The following is a 27,496-nucleotide window of genomic DNA, read 5'->3' on the forward strand; positions in this document are numbered from 1 at the left end:
TTCACACGGTCCTCGCGAAAATGGCTCGGAATTAACGCGTAACAAGCTACGAAACTCCCTACTCATGGCGCGGCAAAGAACCGCGACTTTGCGGAGTCTCGGCACGGCAGAGTGATTAATTCTTGTCCGAGGGTGCAACTAATTATCGTACGTTTTATCGCCGCCGGGAAAGTAAGTCTTCCTGGAACACTCGATAAGGAGCGACGGAATTGCCGGCGAAAAGGAAACCAAACAAAATTGCTGCGAATTGCCTCGGAAATTTTCGTCGAATAAAAAGAATAAACAAACCGCCATTTTCGAAAATACTTGCTCGAGTTTTTCACGCGCAGGTTCGTGACCTTTGAAAAAATTCTCAGACCGCGGGACAACGAGTACCGTTTCGTGGAGTGAAAAACCCGTCCACGGAAAAGCACAATATCGTTCTTGAAAGTCCGTCCGCTCAAAGGAACCAGACTTTCGTCTTAAAAAATCTTTTCCAAACGGCACGCTAAAACTGGAGCGTATATAATTACTAAGAACGAGCGCGGGCTAACGAGCTCTGGGCCCAAAGAAACTCGTCGAAAATACAGGCTGTCCCAGCAATCGCGGTACAATTGTCGCGGGGTGACTTTTACTGGAAAACTATATCGAAAATAAATAATTTCTAAATGGTTTTACGAGTTGTCGGTGAAAGGTAGACTAACGATTGGAAACGGGAGGACAACAGGAACCGGGTAAACGGCGAGCGATCAGGTGCATCGAGCTTGCATCTAATTTCGAAGCGCAGGATGCAGCAACCGGCAGACGGGTCACCGATACTGCATCGAGCGATCGGAAAGCCACAGATGCGTCGGTAGGAAGAGCCAGAACGATGAACGGAACGACGACTATAACTACCAGGAGGAGGAGGAGGAGGACGACGACGACCGGTGTTTGTGGCGTCCGCCTCCGCCCCGGCTGCCGACAAAAAGGCGAGAGAATTTCCTGAAATCCTTTCTGAGGGTCTGATTGCCATCATTATCGTGGAGTGGGTAGGAGTAGCACGGCACCGTGGAGGATAGGGTGCCACGGGGTGGGTTTCGGGTGGAGTGGAGTGGAGGATGAGGGTGGTTACGAGTGGAGAGCCGAGGTTCGAGCTTTCCCCCCAGAGGGATGAAGGGAGACGGGAGAGATCGGGAAGGGTAGGGAAAGAGGGCGACAGAGCGAGAAAGCAGAGGACAATCAGCGGTATTCAGTCCGAGCTCAGAACTGGAAGGCCAGGGAACGCGGGGTTGGGTACGTCGACGTCGACGACGACGACGACGACGACGACGACGACGACGACGAGCAACGACGGCTGTGCTTCTCCAGGCCGGAGGATCGATCGACCGCCGGCAGCCGCTTCGACGTAACACCCGTTCCGGCTGCCCACCGGAAGCTGCTGAACTGTGGCAGTCGAACGGACCTGGTACACCTTTTCTCTCCAGAGACCCAGATCGTGTTCCGGGAGTCAGGTGTTCTCTCCACCGACGGTGTCGGAACTTGGTCATCTGGCTGGACCGTTTCTCCACTCCTTCTAACTATCAACCGTATCGGGGATATTAGTAATTTTTTAGAGGAGCGCTGGGAAATCGATACTTTCTCGTCGCGCCACTTTTTCCAAACGATTTTTCTTAACGATATATGTATGCGAGGTGTTGGACATTTCGTATACAGATAGTCTCGTAAGCTTTCGTACCTCCTCTGTTTATAAAAGAAGTATCTTGAACCCTTTACTCGTTACCTCGAACTCGATAGCGATTATTCGGGGATTAATCGACCGTGAATTGACTCTTGGATTTCCTGAAGTAGGAAAAGCAACGTTTCGCTCGAGACTAAGCGTATACGGAACGTCTTCGCTAATTAAAAGGGTCGATTCTTGGAATTGGCCGCCCCGGTTCTCGACTCTCCTAACATTTTACGATTGTATTGTTCCGCGAGTAACGAGGTACACTCGGTGGAGCAAATACGATGACTCTCGTAAACGCAGCGGGGTGCCAAGACGACACCGCCATAAATCATCGTTTCGGAACCGCGCCTAGAAAGACTTTTCACACCTGTGAATATTGCACATAGGCAATATGTCTTTCTAAGGAGAACGATATCTTACAATATTTAGTAGTTTGAGAAACGATCTTACAAAAATAAATAAATACAAGCAATTCTATGTATAACTTAACAATTTTATCTGACCACCTTTACTTTTCAAAGCCACTAAATCTCATCGGAAAACAAAAAGCACAACGTTGCACGAGGGTTAAAAATATTCCAACGACGTATCGCATAAATTATCACACATAGGGGAGGAAAATGGTTATTATTATCATCTCAATTAACCTCTGACCCCCTACTCTCTGTTTATCAAACTCCTAAGCTAAGCACGAAACGATACACGTTGTTCATCCCCGAGCTTTGATCTTTCGTACGAGTGCAACTCGAGCGTTTCAACAAGTCCCCATCAATCTTGATTCCTACGCCCCCCGCGCGATTATTGCCAACGCGTTTGGCGTCGCGATCGAATGGGAATCCGATCGGTGGCGTATCGGTTCCCAGCCACGCAGGTATCCCGCATCTGGGGCTTCGATATAGCCGTTCTTTCGATCGCGAATCGCGGCTCTACGTGTTTCTCGGGGCCAAAAGCGAGGAAGTAATCGCGGCGGGCTGTTACCGGTGACACGGTGTAATGTCGCGAGGAAATGAACGTCCCCGGTGCACGCAGCGCTCATTGAACGGCTCCCTGTAGCGGGAACCCTGACCTCGTCCAGGCCAGCAACGATTTCTTCGGACCTCCACTATGGTCCGTGCGCGCTTCCGGCTCGATCGACCGGACGCCCTCCGCCGACGTTATAGCAAAAGTCTCTGTGCAAAAGAAAACTGTTTTAGCGTGGGTCGTGGGAGGTTTGTTGAAATTTCTTTCCCGCAGATCGGTGTTCCGTCACGCGGGAAAGACAGTCGACGAAACTCGCAGCGAACCGTCTATGGGACGTTTAAGGCGGGCTGGGTTTTAGGTTTTGCGCAGAATGCGTGGCGATGCGCTGCTCGTGTCGGTCGGTGTGCGTGCACAGTGTCCGTGCTCGCGCGCTCGCGCGCTCGTCGGTGATTGCACGTGTGTATCAAGCGATGCGGCGGCCGGCAGTGTGTGATGTGGCCTCGGCTCGACTCGATTCGCGTGGCGGTGGCTGATCGATGCGTCGCCATGACGACGCTTCCGCCGCCAGTCATCCAGCTACCTCCAACCCCCAACCCCTGCCTCTGCCCCACTCATCGTCGTTTGTTACCATCACCAGCCTGGTAGTCACCTATGGTTCCCCGCCGGCAAGAACCACGAGATCGCTGACGACGTGTCCGCAATCGTCCTGGACCATCGATGTTATCCAACCAAGGCCATCCGCGGTAATTCCCTTTCGAACGATCATTTTTCCGCGACTCGGGCCCATTCACGGAGGAGGCTGGGACCGTCGAGCTGTTTCAACCGGGCCATGCATCGAGAGGGGATGATGGTTAGCGAGAGAGGGTAGTCGACGAATTTCTCTACTCTCGCGACCGGTTTATTATTTTTATCCGTAATACTGCTTACCCCGCTTTCAAGCGAACTGGTGGTCCCACGTTCCTCGCTTGAAACCGGGGATCGCTCTAGTCCTACAGCATACACGACTAATTATTACGAGTCGCTGAATTTCATCCATTTTCTTCGCATCGTCTTAGATTTTAATATCCTCGTAATGTTAGATACGATGTTTAAAATGCAATAAAAGCTCGATCAAAGACGCGATAAAGTAACGCGGCGTTACAGGGTACACAGAGTGCACACGAACTATGAAATTCGATACGGTCGGGAAAGTGGCTCGTGCATCTGATCGATGCATTCCTCGTCAAGTTCGGCTCGTCGCTCATTTTACGGGTCACAGATAACGAGTATTCGAGCGGCACGAGTTACCTCCAAATGGAGATTGAATGTAAAATCTGCGAATATGTCATTTAGATTATGGAGCAGATACGAAACGCTGATCGGCATATGCAGCAACCGTGTAGAGGGATCGATAGTAGTAATTTCTACATAGTCACCCGCCACCCGGTGACTGGCAAAGGGTTCCGCTATTATTTTCATCGCGCGATGAATAACGGGGTTCGACTGGGTTTATTAGAAAATTACTTCCTATAATAAGAATGACCGCCGTGGATTAAACGACCCGAGGCTGCAATTATCATTTTGTTTCATCATCGAACGCTACTTGGACGATCAAGGGTAAACCCCACGTTGCGGTTCGAAGAAAATAACCGATCTTTCGTACACACCGGGCAACGTGGTCTTTTTTATCAAAATTGATTTGGTCAAATCACAATCCGTGTAAAACAATCATAGAGTGGGGCCCCCTATACTGTTCACAGAGACAACCAACCTACATAAGTGTGGGAAGTGTTGAGTCAAATCAACCCTTATCGCTAATTTATCAGAAATACCGGTAGTTGCGTTATCAACAATGAGAACTGAATTCAACGTCATCGTTATCCCTCAAACTAAATATCGTGACGCCTAATTTTACAATATTTCTCGGTATTCACGATTCAACGCGTCTTATAGTTAAAACGTACATCCTGCTTTCGTCCAATTTGAATCACAATGGTTATAATCGGGGTTGGATTTAGTGGCAGTCTATGCGCTGCATCTCACCCTTTACGCTATAAAAGCCCCTCCGTTTACGGTCTCTTTTTAAGACTTTTTAATACCATTTCACGAACAATGATTATTGAATTAATCATGCCCTTTGCTAAGAAAATTAATTGTCGATGGTTGACTATATCCACGCAAGAGTCCAGCGATCTTCGCGATCGATCGAATCTGTGACGCAAAAATTCTTAAATCGAATCAACACCGTCGGAATTTCTGGTATTTATCAGCAGGAGGTGGTCCCGTTATCAGGCACGCATTCGTTATTCCACGCAGTAGGAAAATATGCTGGAAACGAACGCGTGCACCCGGCCTGGCAGGCCCGCCGGCCGCGGGCACACGATGTAAATAATCGTTTATTGATTAACTGTTTGACTGCGCAAGTCGAGTTAACTATGGCTAATCTCTGATTTGTAACGCCTCCCGCCAGCAAGCCGAGTCTCCTCTACCCCCGATGGGGGTTGCGCCGGAATCGCAGGGGTGGCAGGCTGGAGGTTGATGCGACGAAGGGGGCAGCCGGGGGTTGTGGGGACGTTGACGGAGGAGGGAGGGGTAACCGAGGAGGGGGAGGAGGAGGAGGGGTGTTGGTGGTGGCAGCGAGGTTGGCAGAGGAGGATGAGAGATGCTGGAGGGCTGGCCACCCCCTCGGCACGTAGTTTTCGCTCCTGCAACCCTCCTAGCGCTAACACGGAATTAATATCTCGCGAGTTAGCGCCCCCTTTTCGTCCCCCTCGACGGCTCTGAAACGGAAATGAGCGCGCGGATGCCTCTGCTCTCTCGGTTCTCCGCTCTCCTATCGTCTTTTCACCCACCCACCCCACCTCCCATCCCTCTCCGATGCTGTCGTTTCTCTCTACGTTTCTAGCTCTCTCTCTCTCTCCCTCTCGTCGTTTCTCTCCGCGTTTCACCCGGTCTTCGTCTTTCCCCGTGATCCTCCGCGCGCCTCTTCCACTTCCGGTCTCTCTGGCCTGGCTCTGATGCGACGCGTCGGTGCGCGAAAGCTCCTCTCCGCGGTGTCGCGCTGGTCGTTTCGACTCCTCGACACACGCGCGACGATTATTTTTCGGGGCGGCGACCAAACCCTTCGCGAACGCGATTTCGCGGTCCGTTTGCCGGTCCGTTCGGCAGTCCGCGACGATCGGGACGGACCCGGAAATCGCTAAAACATGCTCCGGAATGCCAATCTCGCCGTTTCGAAATCATTCTCTACGGGCGTTTTTTTTTCTTTAATCACCGGGGAATATTTTACAGTCGCCTCGACGACCTCGAGCATTTCGCCGTATTAAATTTCTATAAGGATCACCGAGGCACGGGCAACAAAATAACGTGTTCGCAATTTATAACACGGCACGGGCCATTTTGGCACGGACTCGCGACGAGTCTTAACCACGGATGCCTATTTATAATTTCTCGGTGCCTTCGTCTCCGTTCGAAATAACAGCGGAACGGGCAAAAAACTCGAATTGTTCCAGTTTTCTCATTTGGATCCAACGGTTTAAAACGAACAACCTTATTCAGATTCGAAAACAATGCGCGCGCGAAAGCATTCGCGTTTCCCGTCCCCGTTATTCGCTTATCCGCGCTTCATTGAACGCCACCGCGACGCTGTTTCTTATTTTCGTTTTGCCCTCCCATTTAACGGGACGCAAAGTAAGAGAAACCTCGTTCGTTGCGCTGTTTTTTCGTCCGCCCGCGCGCCCGGTTGGCCGCGGCGCGCTATCGGGAATAATCTCTTAGCGACCGCTTCCGAGGGCAACAACCGAGCGGATGGGGACGGATGTCCTGTTGGCAGGAACAAAAGCTTCAAGTTGTTCGGTCCAGCGCGACTGGAGATATGCAAATCCGACATAATTAGGCTGGATATATGAAGCGTGCACGAACGACGCGTTCGCATTGCTAACTTTGGGGCTAGATGGAAGCCGAACCGCCCTTTGTTTGAGACAACGTCTGCGTTCTTCCGTGACGTAATTAATGGCCTGCGACCGCCACCCCCGCCCCTCTGATTCTTAACAAACTTCCTCCTCGCGTCTCGATCGCAGAATCCTGACTATCTTTGGCACACGTGCTCCGGAACAACCCTTCTTCCGCTGAATATTGCACAGGATGGACCACTTAACTTAACCGAATTATTGGGTGGGCCATCTTTTTTTAAGTTAATCATTTTCTATTTCGTAATGGTTGTAGAAATATCGGTTAGAATTTAGAAATGAATTCGATTGCATTTTGGAACGAGAATGGAAACGCGCGCGTTGCAGCTCTAATTCAAAGTAAGAAGGGTGAGTTGGTGCCGTCATTATCCCGTTCGAATTGCACGGGATTCAATCGAAACAGGGGTTTCGATAAACGTAAACGTTCGGCTTTGTGCCAATGCCGGTTGCAGGTCCAGTAAACATGCCACAGAAGCCCGCTTGCGGATGCTTCGGACTTTAAAATGCTATGCAAAGATACTCGATAAAAGGTTTCATAAATTCTAACGCGCGCGTTGACATTTCGTTTTCGACCCGACAAACCGTCCACGAAAATCTCAACGGATACATCCAATAGAAAATAACGGTTACATTTTAATTCTGACTGGTCCTAGACAACTTTAAAACTATTTTACTTGATAATAAAACATCCCCCATTCGAATATCTTCCACCATAATAACGCGTGAAACGATTGCTTATCATGAGATTATTATTATATATTATTCTCGTACTATCTATTCGAACAACACAATTATCGTACGTTTGAATATAGAAATTACCCAAAGTAACCACTATTGCTCCTATCAAACTGCGTCGACGCGGTAACAGAGACACGGACGTTTAATTTCGTCTTGATTCAGATACAAATGGTCTACGAGAACTCGTCCACCAGGACTGGAGGGCGCGTACGCGAACGATTTGCGATCGTTGCCATTTTCGGTGGCCGTAAACGCGAGCGTTTCGCCGCGCAGAGAGATCGGAAAGAACAGGTAGCCCCGAAACGAAACCCATTTCCGCGGCCCCTTATCCGGGGAAACGAGGCTTATCCGATTGTTCGGGACATCGGATTCGGCATATTGTACAAATTGAATGCAAAGAATTATCTGGCACGGAGCGGGGAGGGGGAGGGGGAGGTATCTATCATCGCGCACTTAAGCAGCCCTCCCCCTCAGTCAGCCGCGAAACGTAACAAACTGACACGCTTCTTATCGTGTTACGGGCCCAGAAGAACGACGGGCACGAGAAGGGTGCAGTCGGTAGCGGCGGACGGAAACGGGGCTGGGGTAACTGGCTCCCTCGTCGTTCCGTTCCCTGCCTCGTAGCCACCGCGTCTACCGTACAATGGCCCGGGCCTGTCATGTTTCATGCTGTACAATGATACTCGTCGCCCCAGCAGCCGATACCGGCAGACCAGGGCCGAGAAGTGCCCAGCGCGGTAACGCCACCGCCACCGCCGCGACGCGCCGCGTATCTCAAGATAATGCACCGAGGGAATCGCGGCACGCGGTTTTCACCCCGCGCCAACCCCTTCCTTCTCGAGTCGCCAAAGGGGTTCCGCGAAGTGACCCCGGTGATTGCGCCCCACGATGGCACTCGGTGACGTTGGACCACTCTCCTCCCCAGTGTCCTGATCGAGGCAATCGGCCCGCCAGGAACGAGGACCACGAACAACGAAAGACGCTACTATGGATCCTCCACTCGGCGAAACTGGGCTCGTTGCTGTGCATCGGAGCTACCTTCCACGACGCAGGCCTCACGAAACTTCGTCGAAATCTAAAATAATTATTTTTCAATAAGCACGAGCGTTTTCTAATCGAAATTTTTAACTATAGAGGATTATCGTAGTTTTATTTGCTTAATTTAATTAATGATCGGAGTCCCCGATCGATTTAACGATTCGTACCACCGCTCATGCGAAGCCTGTCCGGTTAGTTTGTCATAAGTGACTCACTGTGTATCCGCCATAACTTTGCCTCCCAAGGATTTGTATCAAAATCAGGCGACAGCCTGAAACGTGCTAATATATTCATTATTCAAATGCCCTGTAATAGCACTGTATAGGGTGGTCAATAGAGGCCATGCACGCCATCGTTTGCTGGCTCGCTCTTTCCCTCTCTTTCCACCGCCTTTACGTTAATCTAGAATCTTACCGAGAAGGCATTACCGCGACTTTAAAAGCTAATACGTGTAATCTATTTTTCGAAATTTTAACCGAACGCGGGCAACATCGCCGTTCTAGTCCGAGAATTGAAAGTCGAAAGATTCGACGGGCATCGAAAAGTTCCATTTTTTGGCAAAATGCTAAATTTCACGATCCAAGGGAAGATTCAGGGTTCCGGTCGGTTTCTCTCGGAGGCACACCCCTGCAACCATCCGCAGCAATAAATCCAGCAGCCCGCCAGCCCTAAAATCGACTCCCGAGCGAAGATTCGCGCATCCGCGTCGACGTCCGGCTCCGTGGACCGCGACGAAGGTACCACGACGCGTGTGAGAGCAAAATGATCGGAGGGTGGCTCAGGGGTGGTCGTCGAGGATAGACACCCCCCTCTGGGCGCACTTTAACCCCCCTCGATCGTACACGCGGACACTCGAGAGCGATCGCGCGTTAAATGCGCCGGCGGACGTACGCGGTCGCGTGTCGAGCGCGTGCCTCGCGATCGGGGCTTTCTATTGCAAAGGATGCCCGAGGTCACCTATCAAATATGGCGGGGAACGTGTGTGCGTGCACGTGGACCCGGGACCAACGATCGGGCACAACATAGTTGGGTCCTACCTAGCCCGCGTCCCGCCGGCTAGCGTGAATCACGGATATAAACGGTTAATGGGGGCTAACCGTGCGGGTACGCTGGCCACTTTTCAGCCTTCGACGTCCGTCGATACGTGGCCTCGCTCTGGGGAAGGGGGGCTACTAAATTGGGCTGGATTTATGGCTTTGGAGTTTTTTTTTTTGTTGTCGAAACGGTCGAATAACGACGCGAAGCTCTATGGTTTTTAACCAAAGCGACCAGATGTCTCTTCACTCTTTTCATCCCCCTCCCCCTCAAAAAAGAAGATCACTTAACACGTTCGCTATATGCGACGACTCGATTTTCTTATCCGAACCCAGTGTCGATTTGTACAATTGTTAGGTATTGCATTTAAATAATAGTGTGTCTGTTCGACAAATTTATTAGATAGTTCGATATCAAAGATTCCCAGAGTTCCGATTCCGATCGTACAAGTTCGTTTAACGATGTAGAATATTAAGGAAATATCGCTCCATTATTCTCGCGGGATTGAGGTCCCGAAGAATAATGGATTTCGGGTCATCGAGGCTGTAGATTTTTATCTGTAAAAGTGCTTTAGAATGTGAGTAGTAATGGAAGTAGCAATTAGGGTCATTGACGAAGATTGATTTCATAAAATTTCGAGCCTCAAGCTTGTAATGAAAATCCCATTTGGGAATCTTGGGAATCAGTAAACTCCCACATTCGGGAACAACTGTGCATGAAACATCGATGAGTACAGAGTACAGGAGCATTGAACTTAGCATGATTTGGGTTCGCTATAGCGGAACGAAGTTAGAAATATAGAACTAAAGGCTAATCGAATCTAAGCGCTACGAGACAACGGATATCAGTGGAAACGAAGAAGATTAGAAACGGTATCTGCAGCGACGAAGATCAAGAAAAGAGTCTCGGAAGATTAGAAATTTTGGATGTCCGCCCGAGAAGTTTGCACGAAAAGATCGCGGTTATCGTGGTCCGTAAAAGTTAGATCGAACACGGTGACGTGATAAATGTTACAGATACGAAAGTTGCCCCGAAGTTTCCCGTGTTCGAAGGCAAGTTTTCGCCTCGGTCCCTTCGCCTAGAAAATATTTATCACGATTCTACCAAGGGTGTCCTGATAGCGTGAATCACGGTTATAAACCCTTTAATGGGTGCCGTCGATGTGGGTGTACTAGCCACTTTCAGCCTTCGACGTTCGTCGATTGCGTCAGCTTGGGGAGCCCTATACGTATACACCCAGCACGAAATTCTAAAAAAGATCCGATGGAAGATTAAAGGCATTTAACTCGGGCATTATTAAAGAATGTACAAGTATACTGGCTCTCTGGAAATCTAAACTACTGCTAGTAGTTGTAACACGAATGTTGCGACCAACTCCATCCGTTCACAGAAACGATGTTTCTAATTTTTTCAAGTCGAGAATAAATACCTATAATACACGAGTATTATCTAATTTTATCTACGGATTCGTTCGTCTCGCGTATAAAGAGATCGTGCTGAATGAGGATAACGTTATAGAAGAACCAGCGATGAATCGAGCCAGTTAGATTGACGTAACAAGCACGGTCGCGACTGATATTCTTACCCAGCTCCGATTGTACGGGATATCCTGGTAGCGTGAATCACGGACATAAACGGCAAACGAGAGCTATCGATGTGGCCGAGCATATACAGTGGTCACTTTCAACTTCATCGTCCATCGTGGTTCCTCGTTGGGCTGGAGAATATTCAGTAGGCCATGCTGTGGAATAAAACATTTCGATGAATCATTGGACGGGTGACTCGAGATCGAGTGTTAAAAATAAAAGGGACAAAGAAAAGTGTAAAGGTTTTAAAAATCTATAGTGGTGAAATTTCTATGATCGCGATGATTGCGTAAAATTGCATGATCATCGACAGAATGGTCGCGAACGCGAAACAAAGTTGCGTACATTACGGATATAAAACGGCGAGCGCAATCTGTTTCGTTCGCGTTACGAACGCATCGTAAACTTTCTTTGTCAGGATTATAATCGCGGTAAATAATCAGTTAATTAAGACAGCCTCATGTTTTCGCGGAATAAAGCAGATTTTATGGAAATAACGGGCGGACATTATACCGGTGGCCAGAGACAACGGAGTAATTGCAACGAAATGCAAATCGCGTTAATAACAGGGTCATCGCGTAATTCTCCGAAACGCGAGCGCAGTAGCTGCACGTGCGTGTAATTATTATAATTTGGCAGTGAAAATACCGGCCCATTAAATGATATTCATTGACAAGAGAAATCTGTAGTTCGTTGATCGGTGGCCAATGTGGCAAATTAAAACGTAATATCACGTCGGTCGAATATCATCCTCCTCTTTCCAATAACGGTATCGCATTGGAAATGTCAATTATTTTTCCTTTCTCTTCTCAATGTAGACATTATTCGCTTTGCTAACGAATACCCTGTTGTCGATACAATTTAATTAACCAAAATAACAGTACGCGTTAATTTCTTTAGCATTTGATAGCAACTGTGTGTACGAATCGAACGATAACGCCGTGGAACACAATTATTATAAACATTTACCACCGAATTTCTGCAACTAAAACAACATTATCGAAGCCATTATTATATCGGATATATGGAATTTCTTTGTCATTGGTTGGAAGACAAGAATAAGAAAATAATGTATTCGTGTTTTCACCCCGTTAACGTAAACATCAGTTCACGATAAAAGTACGCGTACAATATCCGTCGATGCTCTATTTACGTGGCAAGTTTCGCAAAAGTCGGAAACTGTCGATTAGATGATTAGGAGGTTCCTTATTAGTCGCAGGCCTCGCGGAGCCGGACTGAGGCGTCTGACCCAATATGACTAGCAACTCCTGAAATTGATCTTGATTTCTCCTTACAACGCTACATTTGTCATAGAATATTCGTTGGAAAAATGAATTGCATATAATCTAAACCTCTATCGAGGTTCGTGTACAACGGAGGTTCTCAAACCCCGAAAAACTGTTGGTGGATAAATCTCGCAGCCCCGAACTTAAACCCGGAGAACCGTTGGACCGAAGAATAAAGTGGAAAACACCTTGGCCCATTACTGCCAAAATTCCCTGACCATTCTCTCTAAACGGGCGCCGTTACCACAGAGGGTTTGTTCCGGAAGGGAACCGGTGGCACGTCGTTACCGGGGCAAACTACGTCGTCGACAACGCCGGTCGGTAAGTGCAGGAGGTCCGGTAGGTTCGCGGGCAGCCACCTAGCAACCTGGTGCGTCGCTCGGTGCCTCCTCGACGGGGGTTCCAACCCCGCGGAGCGCGACGTCGGTCTTGATCGAGCCGCGTCGGTTTCCCCGTTCCTTCTCCCGCGCATGTGCACCTACGCCCCCACGTACGGGGGTGTAGATCCGAGCGGAGGCCCCGCCTTTTGCGCGACACCGTCGAACCAACCCCCGCGACGAGCTCTCCGAGTTCTCGGTCGTTTTGGGGGCGGGGACAGGGCGCAGGGGGTTCTGGTCTCGGCCCCCGGTGGCATCCCCGCGTCGGAACGGCCAGTATCACTCAGAACGGGTCGCCAAGATGATCGGCGGCCTTATCGCGCAGGCAACCACGTATCGTACAACCGAGGTCGCGATCCAACGTGTCGAGATCGTCGTCGTGGAACGCGTCCCCAGCGCGATCGTACGCGGCTAAACCAGGCTAGGCTCCCGTTGGGCTGATATGACCAGGCAGCCATCGTCCACGCGGCACCCACCGATCCCGGACGTTCACAGTGTGACAGTGATCAACCAAACCGTTGGACGAACGCCCGTGTAGGCGCACGGGACCACAAGATGCTGGACCTCAAGAGTAGCGGGACCACCGCTGCGGAACTGCCACGCACCACGGCGTTCACCAACCTCTCTATGCTGTTCGCGGGTACGTCCTCGTGTTCGGTGACTCGATATGCGTGTGCGACCACGTGGCTGGCTGTTTCACGGTGGTCTGGTGTTACAGTTCTGGTGGAACAAACGTAGCGATCTTAACCTCGTCGGAAACAGAGAATCTCTCGAAAGACGTCCGAGGTAGCAAGGGAGTACTCGACACCGCCCGTGCCTTTCACCCCCTAGTGACGTACCCGTGTGTATCTGACTCCGGTTATTGTGTTTCAACAACGGGTCCAAGTATTTCCGGTTGTCCGATCAGTTCGTGCTGTTTTTATCTCGCGAACAGTAGTTGCCCAGTTTGGCTATTTTTAATCCAAAGTGTTACAAACGGTTGGACGGTTACAAGATTGTTTTTAGCACGAACTTGTCGGACAACTTGATAGATGCGTGTCTGTGAGAAAAGACGGTCGTATCGGCCAATAGGTGATACTGTTTATGGTTGCCGCTTAGCCCCGACGCAAGGCGGTGTTGCATACTCTGGGGAGTAGGCGCGGAAAGCACTCCCTGCGGAATTTCTTTCATTCTTCCTAGAATACCTGCAATCGTTCTCGACTGTGGTCTTTTTTCGATTATTTTGGATGGTCAGAACAGTGGAGATGCTACCAACGGTATGTCTATGTCGCTGATCTCTTGATTCTTCATCCTGCGTTCTTCCGTCGGAGTTCGGTCCGTCGGGGATGGTTTCCGACTTACACTCGAAATCTGAAATAAACTTCTGTTTAACTATATTCCGTTCCTGTCGCGGATAAGAAAGTAAGATAAACCGAATAAAACAAGTATTTAATCATTTTTCTAAACTTCTTACCGCATTTGTTTCATCGTTTTCTTCGTGTTATTCAAGTGCTTCTTCATCTTGAAACATTTCTATTGGGTCAACGTTTTCAAATTCGATTCGTCACTGTTTTATACCAAGCTTAAGTATCGTTTGATATCCTTTTCATTCAACTTAAACTATTTATCTGAATTAAATACTTAACAAAAGCTCTGTTCGTTTCATTTTTTTCAGCCTTAGCAGTTTCTGGGGTTGAGTAGTTAAAGTGTTTAAAACTATCGAGTGATACTTCTTGTCGAATCTCTCTATCGGAACGCAAGAAAAGAGACGATCCTAGTATTCTAGTACAAATTAAGAGTAAGATCAGGAGTGGCTGTAACTCTGAGTATAATTCTTCGAGGGGCTGTATATTATCGAATATCAAAATAAATTTGTTAAATCTTGAATGAACAAAACGTGAAAAGTTGACCGTTTCTGTGCCTCGAAAGCCTTGATCTTGCATTCCTCGAGAGAATCCGAGCAGAAGCTCGGTAATTCGCAACCTGGAGCGAGATATTAGCCCGTCCACGTTTCGGGAACGTGAAACTCGAGGCTCCATTAATGGACTCTGGCCTCTAGATCAAATGAAGGGGGGCAAAGACGATAGGTCGGGTCGTACCGTACACCAGAGTCGTTGTTTGCACAGAAAGACAGAGTTTCTGCAGCAGCATGACGTACTGCCGTACGTATGTACACACCAGAGCCACCCTCGTGCCAATAACTGCCAAATGAAAATATATCTGTCTGCAAACACACCGGCGGCGGCGGAGACAGCGCCAGGAATCGGGTAAACCTCGGCGAACGCGATGCTCCTGAAAGCAATGCGCGAGTTCCAAGATTATAGCGACGAAAATATTGCCATACCAACTACTCACAAGCAACGCGAGAAACGATACTTCCGATTTTTCAAGAAACGATCGAAATATTTAATTTTTTTTTATTTATTATCTTCCATGCTAAAGGTCCTAGCAATCCTAGATATTTAAGAAGATAACACTAACCCCCCTGAACCAACTATTATAATAAATGTACGATTCCCATCAGCAATTAAATAGTCTTTCCATAATAATTAGTACGCGGTTCCATGGAATCTCGGAGCTCGGGTATTGAAATAACGCCGCGAGATCGCGCGCACGAAGGGCGTGGAGAGATTAGTTTCCAAGGAAAAGCAAAGGGTTTAAGTAGCGCGACGTAACTCCGCCGTTCTCTAAATCATATTTTGAAGCCACGTCACGCATAGCCCCCGGTGTCATTAAGGCGTCGTAAAGATTTTCCCCGAGGATTGTTTCTTCCCTCCATCGCGGGGGCCCCGAACAGACTACTTGAAAACCGGCGATCAGATATATTTTACGACCCCTCGGCGATTCCCAGAACTGATTAACTTGCAATTGCAGACGGTATACGTCTTCTAATAACGTGACCTAAAAAGAGCGTAATCTCTGCACGCGGATCGCCGAGCATAACACGTGCGCCGCCCGGATCGATGCTGAATCTCGACTCGGGCATCGAGAACTCCGCGACTCGCGTCGAAAATTATCGACCGCTCCGTGTCGCGTGAAGATCGTCGCCCCCGGATCAGGATCGACCGATCGATCGTCATTCAGCGAGCCTTTCTTTTCTATTCCAGATGCCAGCAGCTCGTACAAGGGAGGCTGGAGCCACGCCACGTCGCCGGCTCCTGGACAGGGTGAGTTTCATAAATGTTTTGTTTTACTGAAAAATTTCCATCTTACGAACAGTCTGAGCATTTTAAAGTAGTTTCCACGCCGCCATTAAACTATGTCCGCTATCTGGCTCGTAAAAACAGAACGACTTCTCTTTTAATACTCCGTATAAATTCCCGTCCAAGGCCCAAAGTGGCAACCCGATAAGACAAGGGTTAAAATAAGAATAAAACGAGGAAACGGACTCACGTGCAGCGGCGAGAAAAGGTCGTCTTCGCGGATCGATCCCCCCGGTGGCTTCTTATCGGGCACCGGTGCTAGGATTTCCAACTGCTTCTTCCGCAGCCCCGCGGACCTGGTCGGTGGAATTTTCCTTCTCCCGTGGTTCGTCGATTCGCTACATACACCCACCCGACGAAAGGGTGGTCGTGGGCGCCGTTGGGTGCAAGTTCACGCGTCGCGACACCCTCTCCTCCCCCGCGACTCGCTCGAAACGGTGAACACGGCTTTGTGTGCGCGCGTCTGTGCGGGGGTGGGCGTCCCGGCGCTTTGTGGCGCGTTGAACCGCGGCCCCTTTGTCGTCGAGAGAGCAAGCCCCGGGGGCTGTGTAGAGACGCTTGGCCGCGCGGCAACACCGAAGAGAGCCAGGGCCCCACCCTGTGGACGGAGAGCACAATCATCTCGCGGAGATCAGAGAGACCTGCCCGCGGGCAGGTTGTTATAAACGGCGCCTGGCCTCGATGCCCGGTCAGGTTACAACCGCGTCGCCATGGATCGTCGGGCAAAGGGCGAATTAACGCTTTGATTCCCCGGAGCCTAGGACCGATCTCCAAGCAGGACCAACTCGTCCGATCTGCGCACAAACAGAGAACCATCGTTAACTTTACGGTTATGGAAGATCAACCCCTCCAACCCCTCCAACCCCTCCAACCCCTCGGTATGCAATCGTTAAACGGTCACGGCAATCCACGATTGTTCAAGGCAGGATTTCCTAAAAGTTTTTTCCGTCGCGCGACACTTTCCGTGGTCCTTTAAACGAGCATGATAAGGGCCGATGCTATCGACTTTCCGACGCAGGAGAATTTAGTCGAGGACCGCCCTTTTACCCAAAAGGCCTACAGTCGACGGTTCCTCGAGTACAGGATAATGCTTTTTAACACCTCTACCCAGTCCTCTGCTAACCGTCGGGTCGCCGGAAAGTCGATAACACGAGTGAACTCTAAAAGTATACCAGTAATCGTCGCGTTAAGGAAAATGTAAGGCCACGACGTGCTCGGAAACCGTTAAAAATCGTTCGATAAAAATGCCCCTCCTGAACCATCGCCGGAATTTCTTACAGCGAATAAATAAAAATCTTGTCGTAGCAATTAACCGAGTATCGTACAAACATTGCGTGAATATCACGGCTACGTCCGAAAATAGCTGCTCCTCGCAGAGGATAACGCGCAATGACATAATCATTTCGCAGAGATCAGAGCCCTGCCCCGGGGCAGCTTCGTGTAAACGGCTTGCGGTTGCGAAGCCTCGTTAGATTACAATCACCATGGATCAACTATCAAAGGGGGAATTGATGCTCTAGTTCGCACGTGCGCGTCTACCTCATCAGTGTTTTCGAATGGAAATTGGCCTACGAAGAAGTTGAACAAGTTCGAAACTTGTTCGCCAATTCGGTCGTCTTAATGTTCTGATTTCTCTAATGTCCCCCCTCTATTACGCACCCAAGATCCACCCGAACGTTTTCAAAACTACGACTGCAAACGAAACTCGCGAGTAAAATATTTCTCAACTGATATTGGTAAATTATTTTTGTCTCCAGGATGTCTAAACTAGCACGGTCCAGGGCGTGTCTCTTTTGACTTAGTTTACACTTTGCAGGACGACACAAAAGGGTGCCGGTCCGCGTCACGAAGTTGGCGAAATTACGTGGCGACGCGCGTTGGCCCCCGGGGGCAGTTTGCAGCCGTGAAATTGAAATTGCAAGCTGTTCTCGGGGCAAATTAATCCGTCGGTGGCCGCGAGACGCGCCGTTTCGCGATTTTCGGGTCCGCGGGCGCCGTTCCTTGGCCACCGGACCGGACGAACGGTTCGAATTTATGCCATCGGGCAAATTAACAACGAGAGACCGATCCTCCCTGTATCACGGTCCTGCTGTAACACGAAGACAATGACAAACCGACGCTTCGCCCGACTATGAATTAACACGTTCGAGATATATCTGCCGGCCGGTAATTCGAGCGCGGCCATTAATGTTGCTCGCGTGCTCGCTACCCGAAACGCGGATCGAGAAAATCATGCTCGCGCAATATTCTATCCCTGAAATGCACCGTCGAGCTCTCTCGTCGAAACGAGTTCGCGGAATCGTGCCAACTCGTCGCCAATTTATTGTTCAACTTTGTTGCACAAGCCTCGCGATATTATTGTAAGAAACGAGTGAAATTCCCTTCGTAAGAAGGCAAGTTCGATCGAATAAACTTTCTAAATAGATCTAGCGTTAAAACGGTACAGTTTCGTCGCGAGTCAGGCCGAAGAAACGGTATGTACAAGGGTGAGTTCCGTCCGCGAAAGCTCGGTGGCCGTTCGGCTCGGGATATCGACCTTTTCAACGGGTTCTGCCCACTGGCCAGGAAAAGCCCGACTCTAAGACAACTGGTAGAACAATAAAAGTAACTTCTCCACCCTCTTTTCACGTCCGCCGCGGGTCCGCCTCGCGTGACTTCCTGACCCTCGACCTCTGTTGCGCGCCCGTGTGTCTGACGGCGACCCCTAACTTCCCTATGATAATTACGTGCTCCGGCACGGCGCGTGCCTTGGCAGTTCGCTCACGCGTCCGATCACGTATGCCGTGACTATCATACACCTCGACACCGTAGGTAACGATCGCGAGCCACCCGGTTTTCCTCCCTTCGAGGACCTCCGCCTGTGATCGACGCTTTTCGAAAGAATTACAATCGGAACGTTTTAAAGCTTTGCTACATGTCCTGTAAAAATCAATATTATTTTCAATTATTTCTTAAATTAGTGAGAATACTATAGAACACTACCGAGTATAAATCGAAAATTCAGAAACGTACCAACGTCTCGTTCATTTCCGATTGACGAGCACTGCCTTGACTCTTCTGTTCTTCCCAAACTTCCTGCCTCTATCGCTTTCGCGCGGCCAAGTACTGAAAATTGATAAAAACGAGCAGTTGCAATTATTTAATTCGACGAGTAGCTTTTGTTAATAAAATTGTTGTTCGAATCGAATCAAAGACGGCGAACAATTAAGGGGAGGAGGGAGAGCCAATAATTGGCCGTATCGGCTTACACTCGAGTCGTTATCGCGATTCGTCCGGCAAGCAGCTTTTACCGTTTCGTTCCTCGGTCCGTTAACTATTTTCTTTGGTACGTTAGATGGTTCGTGCACGAGGCAATATGTTTTTGTTCATCAGATACGAGACGGCTGTAGCAAATCCCGTTTGTAACGACGCGTTACACGGAGCAATATTAATCGTTTCCTAATTATCGCATAGCGTGAATGCGACACACCGAACGAAAGTCTCGGGGAAAAAAGGATTCTTGTCTCGGCCTCAAATCTTAACGCGCGGAGGATTTCCCTTCGCACGAAATCAAGTCCTCGATACGAGCGCGAATGCTTATCGAGCAAAAGTTCAATTAATACCGACACGAAACTCCCCTGTGTTTCGAGCGGGTGTAATTTATAATTTCGCCGCAAATAACATCCTCCCGTGTACAACACGGCGTTTCCCTCGTCGCCCACGGAAAAGAAACAAACGTTACATTTACGGCCGCGATCTAACGTAGCCCATAAACTTACCGCGAACGATATCGATCCGAGGGAGAAACAATTTTTAAACGTGCCTTTCGTCGGTCAGAAACGCGAACGAATTATTCAGATTCCGCGTCGGATCTTTCGCAAAGTTAATAAGAAACGTTCGAGCGACTCTTTGCGTAGAGAAATGGAGAAGGGTGTCAGGGTGGAGAGTGTTAATTATTCGAAGCTAAAGAAGGAAGCGGTGACCGACAAGTTTATCAAACGTTGGGCCCAGCCGGATCAAGTATCGTGCAGACCGTGTACCATTGATAGACGTTCAACGACGCACGGTTAAAGTGGAAACGCAATCCGTGCACACCCCAACAAGGAATCAGAGATGAATACGAGCCGATACCAGGGGGAGTGGAAACGTACGCAGCGATGCGTGAACGTGTCACGCATAGGCACGTGGCCGTGTATGTACTACTGAAAAGACATAATACGAGCTGCGACAGCGACTTGGACGTGTCCCGCCGACCCCTCCAATATGTTGCGGACGTTTCTTTCACGGTACCATTCTACTCGACGTTGTATCGGCCAAAAGAATAATATTGCGGGAAAGACACCACCCCGCGCGAATCCAGCTACTTTTCCAATCAACCCTTCTCGAGAAAAAAATTGATTTTTTTTCTAACGGTATAGTCCAACGCTGATCCTCCCTTAAAGTTTCTTGTGTCTTTAACGCCCCCTCCGACAAAGACTCCAACGTCCCCCAAGAGCTTTCCAACAGCGTTCTCCGCGTTTTAACGGTGTTACGAGCAACGCGATCGCTCTCGAGCCAGGACAATTACTCGTGAAACAACGATCCGCGATTAATAATTGTTGGCCGTCGCGAAATCGTAATTCTTGCCCGGCGAGTATCGATCTGGCCGGGAACAATGGGGTTGCTTAAGAAAATCGTTGCATCGAAAATCGAAGGAGGCCGTAATTCCATCAACGGGGGCATTGTTTACCGGCGAGAGAAGAATCGGTTTGTTCCGCGCAGCCCCATTTTTATCGTCGTAAATCTGCACGGCGAACGCGACGGTCACGCGCCGTTTCTCGGTGACTTGTTGCCCACGATCCATGTCCCCCGGGTTTTCGTGGCCAACGGCCGCGAGAGCCTGCGAAACGAGAACCGTGCCAGAACTACGCCGGATCCGCTCGGTTCTCCGTGCTTCCTGGCCACGATTCCGGTGCCCCGCCGGTTCCCCAGCCAAAAACTCGCGACTCGTGACATCGCAACCGCACGGACTGGCAACAGCCCTTCGAGGGTTTCTTGTCGAATATCCGAACACGCTTCGTTTAAATATTCCTCGAACACCCTTGCAATATCATTCCTATCGAGTCGATTGCCTGTCTGACCATCGAGGGATGTTTCCACTTGCGTCCAAGTCCAAGTCTTACATCGAATTTATTTCTGATCTTTCGTTATAATATTCTAGGATTCTGACCCGGACCCGACGCAACGAAAATCATCGTCAAAAGACGAAGGAACGCTACTTCGCCCCGGCGCGACGTAGGCGGTACAATATCAAAGAAGCCACTCGAACGCTAGCAAAGTCGCGTTTTTACGCGTCTGAATGCAGGCAAAGAATTCCTGCGTAAAAACGTCTCTACTGAAATATAAGTGACTGCGAACACCAGTCGCGAATTTTTACCAGACTGGCTTGGAACACTCTACCGAGTCCGCCGAGTCGAAATAATCTTTCGACCGGTCGGTTGTTTGCGAGAATCTAAATGATCCTAGAGATCTTGACTATCAATAGCAAGTGAATATTTTTATTGTCTATCGAGACTTTGAAGAACAGAAAATCTGTCAACCTTTGAGATCCGGAGGTTTAAAATTTATGGAGAAGTATGTACCACTAAGGCTGAAACGGTGACCCGAACCTGGGGCAACGAAAATCGGCATAGTCGATACGAAAGACGAAAAATGCGGTGGTTCGCCCCGCGGTGGGTTATCAAAGAAGCCACTCGAACGGTCGTAAAGTCGCGTTTTTACGCGGCTGAATGCAGGCAAAGAATTCCGCGAGTACCGAGGCTCTCAGGATCAAGTAGGGACAGGCAGCAAAGCACGCTAATCCCTTCTACCTTACGAGGCACTCGTTTCACCGGCTACGCTTAAAGGGTCGCGTGCTACGCTCGCTTGCTCATTATTACGCACCGCACGGCCCACTCCCGTCACGGCACACTGATTTATGCCCGAAATAGGCTCCGCTGTCTGGACGGGTGTATGTATGAGTCAGTGATACCACTTAAGGCCGAATCGCCGAGTGATGAATTGACTTATTGTCGGACGTAAATAAGACCGACGGGTGCCGCTGTTTTAACCTCGTTCAGAACCGATTAGACCGATCGCTTTGGCCCGTGTTATCTCTAGATTCGATTATCCTATTGCTCGATCGTCGAACTTGACCAACATGGGACGCTCCGTGCACCTGAAGATTCGAGAAAATAATAACTTATTAAAGTTCACCGCATTACTAGATTTTATCGTAATTAATGGAAAGAGTTAAGAAAGCAAGCGTGATCGTAGCTCGGTATACGGAAGATCGACAGTGTTAATTTTAGGAATAATACATAACATACAGGAGATAATTGCAATTGTACGATCGAGTCTAATTGCTTTCTGAAACTGATCGATACTCGACTGGTCACTGACTGATAAACCCTGATTGCTCGGTTAACAGTCTGCAGTGCCTCTAAGGCTAGTCAACTATAAACTAACACCGGAAATCTGATTGCTTTCGAGGTGATGACTGTCCGACGAGCGACAATTTACTTCTAATCGGACTTACGACTCCAACCGCTGACGTTTGACAAACAGTTACGAACAACGAGTAACAATTTAACAATTTGTATCCGTTATTCGCGAATAAAATCTGTATGTTCGAAAGACTCGAGATTGCGTGAAACTCGGAGGCCGAAAACGCGTCACGCGAAAGTCGACTTTACGATTTAGAAAGATAAACGTACGTACGTTTTCGTAAAGCATACACGGCACTTTATACAGTTTATCCGAGCACGTTTGTCCCGAGGTACGAAACGAGCTTACGGAAGGATATTGCAATTTCTCTTGGGGCCGTTCCGCGTCCCGTGTCCCGCGGGGCTCTCCTCGACGCGAATTTTAATTGTTTTCACGCGCGATACGCTACGTTTTCCATACGTCGAGGCCAGAGGGCTGGAGAAATTATGCGAGTAGCTGCAATCACTTAATTATGATTAATCGCGGTTTTACTAGGAAAAGATCGCGCCGTGACGCGAAAGGTGATTACGCGACTCGCTTCGCCGTACGAGTTTAAAGAGCGTGTTGCGTGTCGCGCTCGTTTCCCTTGCTTTCGCCTACCGTATCAGCCTGGGTCTTTGATATCCCGGCGATTTCCTCGATCGAGACCCGCGATAACGATTACGATCGTCCACCCGTGATTAAATCGTTCGAGCTGATTTTTTTCTACGTATAATTCAGTTTTTAATTTACTCGTCAACGAACACTCGCGCGTCCACGACCAAAGAACGTCTACCAAATAATGCGAGCAAACGGAGAAGCTCGATCTTTCGACGTTTTGTTTTTAACCGCGGATCGTACAAAAGCTTGCTAAAACGTCGGGCTCGAGACGATTCGAAATTCCTTCCTGTCGATACGCGCTTGGAAGTCGTCCAAAATTTCTCCAAGTCGTGGAACGACGGGTCCGTCGTACGTCGTGACGGGTTCCCCTGTTCGTCGAGTAGCATTGTACGCGACTGAAACAGCCAAAGAGTGCAGCAGCTCGGAATAGCGGGTCCTTTGATCCTCCCCCGAGGAAGCTGCACGCCGCCTAACGGGATTACCCCGCCCCAAGTAATTGCTCGTGAATGCGCAGATAGACGCGCGACAATGGGAGCACGTCGATTCGAGGTGACGTGACGTCTGACGTATCTATGTATGCGTGCAATCGTCGATCCCCGGCGCTACTGACCTTCGAACTTTGCCACTTGGACGACCACGCAGGGAAACGTCCTTTCGCAAATCGTTTAAATACCCGACCAAGATGACTTTACAGCGTAGAACTTGGGCTTCAACCAGTCCTTAATCACAGTTACCCAACTACTCTAATTGATACTCCTACACTAGGTACTTTAATTCCCATAGACGGTTCGAGTCTTCTTCGATATCTAACGCGTATACCGCCACGTTTCGCGACACTTTATACAGTTTACATCTCGAGCGTCAGCTATTTTGGTTTAAAAAAATGTACCAAACTCACTGTAAAAGTGTTTGATGCGCCCCAACGCGTCGACGACTCTGTGTCTTTGCAAGAGTCCATCAAAGAGGTGTTCTGGGTCGTGGATCGTCGCATAGAGGATAAACAAAGTTTAGCTGGTGGGACGTCGGGATTTGGTGTTATCAGAGCGTCAGCGGAGGTTGCCTTCTGACGCGGACAAAGGAAGCTCGTAGCCCCGCGGCGGCGCTGATTGCGGCGGACCCCACGACCTGGACCCGAGGCATCCTCGCCCTCGGCCAAGGCTCCCAATCAGAGACGAAATCAAATTGTTTAACACAGCGGACACCAACTGCTATTTAGAGGTAGCATCTGCCTCGCACATTCCGACTGCAGAATTCCAGGGATGCCGGTGGACTGAAAAAGGAGTACAGAATTTAGTTAGATGACATTCCTACGACTCGTCCTACCGTACACTTAACCCATTAATAATAAATACCAATTTATTTCGAAGGTCTAACAAATAGGTTCTTCTACCCAATCTCAAACCACTTCTAGTGGCACCTGTACAAATTCCTCCATAAATATGAAAGTTTCTAACCCGTGAGGCGCAGGATCGCGAAAACTGTTGGATATCAAAGGGAAATCTTTATACCGAGTTCCGATTTCGGATTTCGGGAATCCACCGGTAGTGGATAGCGAAGATCAAACCGATAGCACGATATCGGACGACAGAAGGGATTTCCCGTAACGAGAGCATATAACGAGGCGAAATTAAGGGGCATTGTGCCTTAAACAGATTGCACACTCGTGCGAAAACGTGACCGTTGGGCACACGTACACGCCGCGAGGAGTCGGAGCTGATAAGGCGGAGGAAAGCAACGAAATGCCGATGGGACGGGAAGCAGGGAGAAACGTATACGGAGCACTCAGCCCCGTGTTTGCCTACACGGAAATCCTCTCTAACGGATTCTAACGCCCGACCGAGCTTGTACTTTTTCATCTTCGACGGACCGACCGATTTACCCTGGCAAAACCCGATCGAACCAATTTTCGTCGCTTTCGCGAATCTCGTTCCGCGAAAATTAAACCTCTTCGTCGGAATAATCAGAACTAAACGCCTTCGAACGAGCAAATTTCGTGTTTGCGATACGGTAATGGACTCTGGATGATGTTTGATGGTGCAAATCAATGTCTTGCCCGGTCTTGGACGCTGTCGCGCGATCGAACGTTAACGGAGGCTTTCTGTTTACATTTTTAATTACATTTTTAAAAGAGAAGGCGAAGCTATCGCGGTTCAAACTAGCTCAGACTCATTGTTGATGATTAATGGGGAATTTATAAAAGCAAGCAACCCGAAAGATTTGGAGCATAATTTTGTGTCTATCTTTTTCCAGGTTACGGAAGCAGCTTATCCAAGTCAGCATTGGACACGCACACCCACCTCAGGCAGCCTGGTATGTAGTAGGTAGATATTTTTGAGAAGTTAAAGCACTACACCTTTGTTAACACTTTACTGGCCGTATATAGTACCTTTGCTAATATCATTGTGAAAATACCTGGAACACAGAAATTAAATCATCGTAGCGTCAATGGCCATTACAGCGTTAATCTACGTTGGAGATAGAGTTAAACTTCTAAATAGTTTCGCCTTAATCGATAGTATATAGCACATACCTAAAAGGAGCGCTTGAAACTGTTGAAAAATACTTAAACATTTTAGATTTTAACGGTAATGAAAATAACGCGAGACAGATTTTTTTTTATCAAATATTCGCTATAAAAGCGAATATTTAACACCTGCGATAAATAAAGCGTCGATTATCGCGCTATTAGGAAGATAACGAAGGGTGTCCGGGGGCTTAAAAAATTATCACACGCTATAGAGAAATAAGCACTGGTGCGTGACACAATCGACAGCAATTTTGCCAAAGCAATTTTGCCAAAGCAATTGCACGGAATGACCTTCACGATTATTACGTTCGTCGCTAATCACGCAAACCCCCTCGTTTCAGGCCTGACTTTTTACCGCCACGCCCAAAAATTACTCCTTCCGACTGATCAATAGCTTTAAATAAGTGCTCCGAGAACGGCCTCTGTGCTTCCGTCCCCTGCCATTACAAGTATTACAAACGCAAAATCTATTACTCTGATTCGTCCGAAATCACGATGCACGGTACACGATATAAACACGAACAAAACTAAAAGTACGGGGACGCAGAATATCCTGAAATTTTTATTTGCAAAATCTTTGGGGATGTTTGCTCGGGTTTGAAGCCATTTGCCGGGCAAATAAAGAAAATTCGACCGACAATGCGTCCGATAAAATTGTCCATATCCTCGCTGCTTTCCTCCATTTTTCACGGAATCAGCATTTCATTATCGGATCACGATCGAAAGTTTACCAACGGGCATCGCGGATTTGCATGAAATAAAGGGTGAATAGGATGTTTGCGGGGACGAGGATCCCATGCAAATTAGAATAAATTTACGTCGGAATAGGATAAACGCTCGATTCGACCAGGAGAACACAGATAGATTCCGAAAGTAGGAACAGGGTCAGTGGTATCCGTCGAGTCTCCTATTTTCTTGGCTGACCGACCAAAGAGATACAGAACCCGGGGAGTAACAGTAGCGTTTCGCTATTTCTGTCGGCGATTCCGGTTCCCTCGCTCGGCCAGATAAATGGGTGTACCGCGCCCCTTCCCATTATTAACTTGTAAGTGAATTACCGTTCGATCGAAAGGCGATCACCGCGCCACGCATTTCAGGGGATTCATCGGGCGAAACGACCTTTGAGGTCCGACCATTCACCAACCACCCCCGTCGTACGAGTCTCTGCCTCCCCCCTCTCATAATCGACGAAACGTATTTTTATGGGAGACGTCTTGAGCCGGTCGAGGTTGAAATTTTCCCTCGGATCTTTTACTCGCTACGTTTCCGCCATTGTTCCTCTTCTTCGACCAGCTGCTTTCCCCGACAAGCTTCCGGCTAAAACACAAATCGTTCTGGTTAGCAAGATCGTTGGAACCAAAATAATGAAATCTATGGTCGCGTACGTATATCGTTGGATCAGTCGCGCGACCGGATAAAAACGCGATGCTCAATTGTGCAGCGTTCGCTCTCTCGGAAGACATTCCGTGCACGCCCTTTGAACCACTCCGTCGTTCGTTCCTTCAATTGAAATTATTATGATCCAAACGAACTTCCATTCTATTGTAGGGTTGCGATTATATCCTTTTGTACGGTTGTAGGGCACTCCAGGTCTGAGCAGTAGCGAACGACGGTGATGACGCATTGTAAGGCTTTTAAAGGGCGATACAGGGAGCGCTGGGGAAACAACCGTGTAATGGATAGGTATATGTTCGGGCAGGGGAAATACGGAGAAAAAAGATTACGTTCGGCTCGCTCGGCGAAACGAAGAAGCGAAAATTTTTACGTGGCTTCGTTCTCGACGAACGTACCGGACGCGATCTTCCGCGGTTTCTGCCGCGCGCAGCACGCGAGAACAAAACCGCTCTGCTAATTTCGGCAATTTCGTGCCCCTAACAATCGTTTAATCTCGAAAGTGGAAACAATCTCCGAAGGAAAATAAAAGCCTGCGCGTAAATTGCCCTCCCGCGACGAACCGTTTTCTTCGTCGCGGGAAATGGTCGACGATCGTCTCTGTATAAACTCGGTTGGAAATACCGATTTCCCTCAAATACTATAGAATGATAACGAT

The 27,496-nt window shown here is 48.8% G+C and overlaps 1 protein-coding gene across 1 annotated transcript in view; it reads left to right on the top strand.

Annotated features, from left to right (window-relative positions):
- Window positions 1-27,496, top strand: part of LOC122394936 (DNA-binding protein D-ETS-3) — a 45,033-nt gene that overhangs the window by 12,254 nt on the left and 5,283 nt on the right. The window contains exons 3-4 of the mRNA XM_043392128.1: window positions 15,741-15,800; window positions 25,170-25,229. Coding sequence (XP_043248063.1) covers window positions 15,741-15,800; window positions 25,170-25,229 — 120 coding nt within the window. The remainder of the gene's footprint in view (window positions 1-15,740; window positions 15,801-25,169; window positions 25,230-27,496) is intronic.

The sequence above is a fragment of the Colletes gigas genome, unplaced genomic scaffold, assembly GCF_013123115.1.
Source record: "Colletes gigas isolate AHSC1104 unplaced genomic scaffold, ASM1312311v1 Colletes_gigas_Sc00005, whole genome shotgun sequence".
Lineage (NCBI taxonomy): Eukaryota > Metazoa > Arthropoda > Insecta > Hymenoptera > Colletidae > Colletes > Colletes gigas.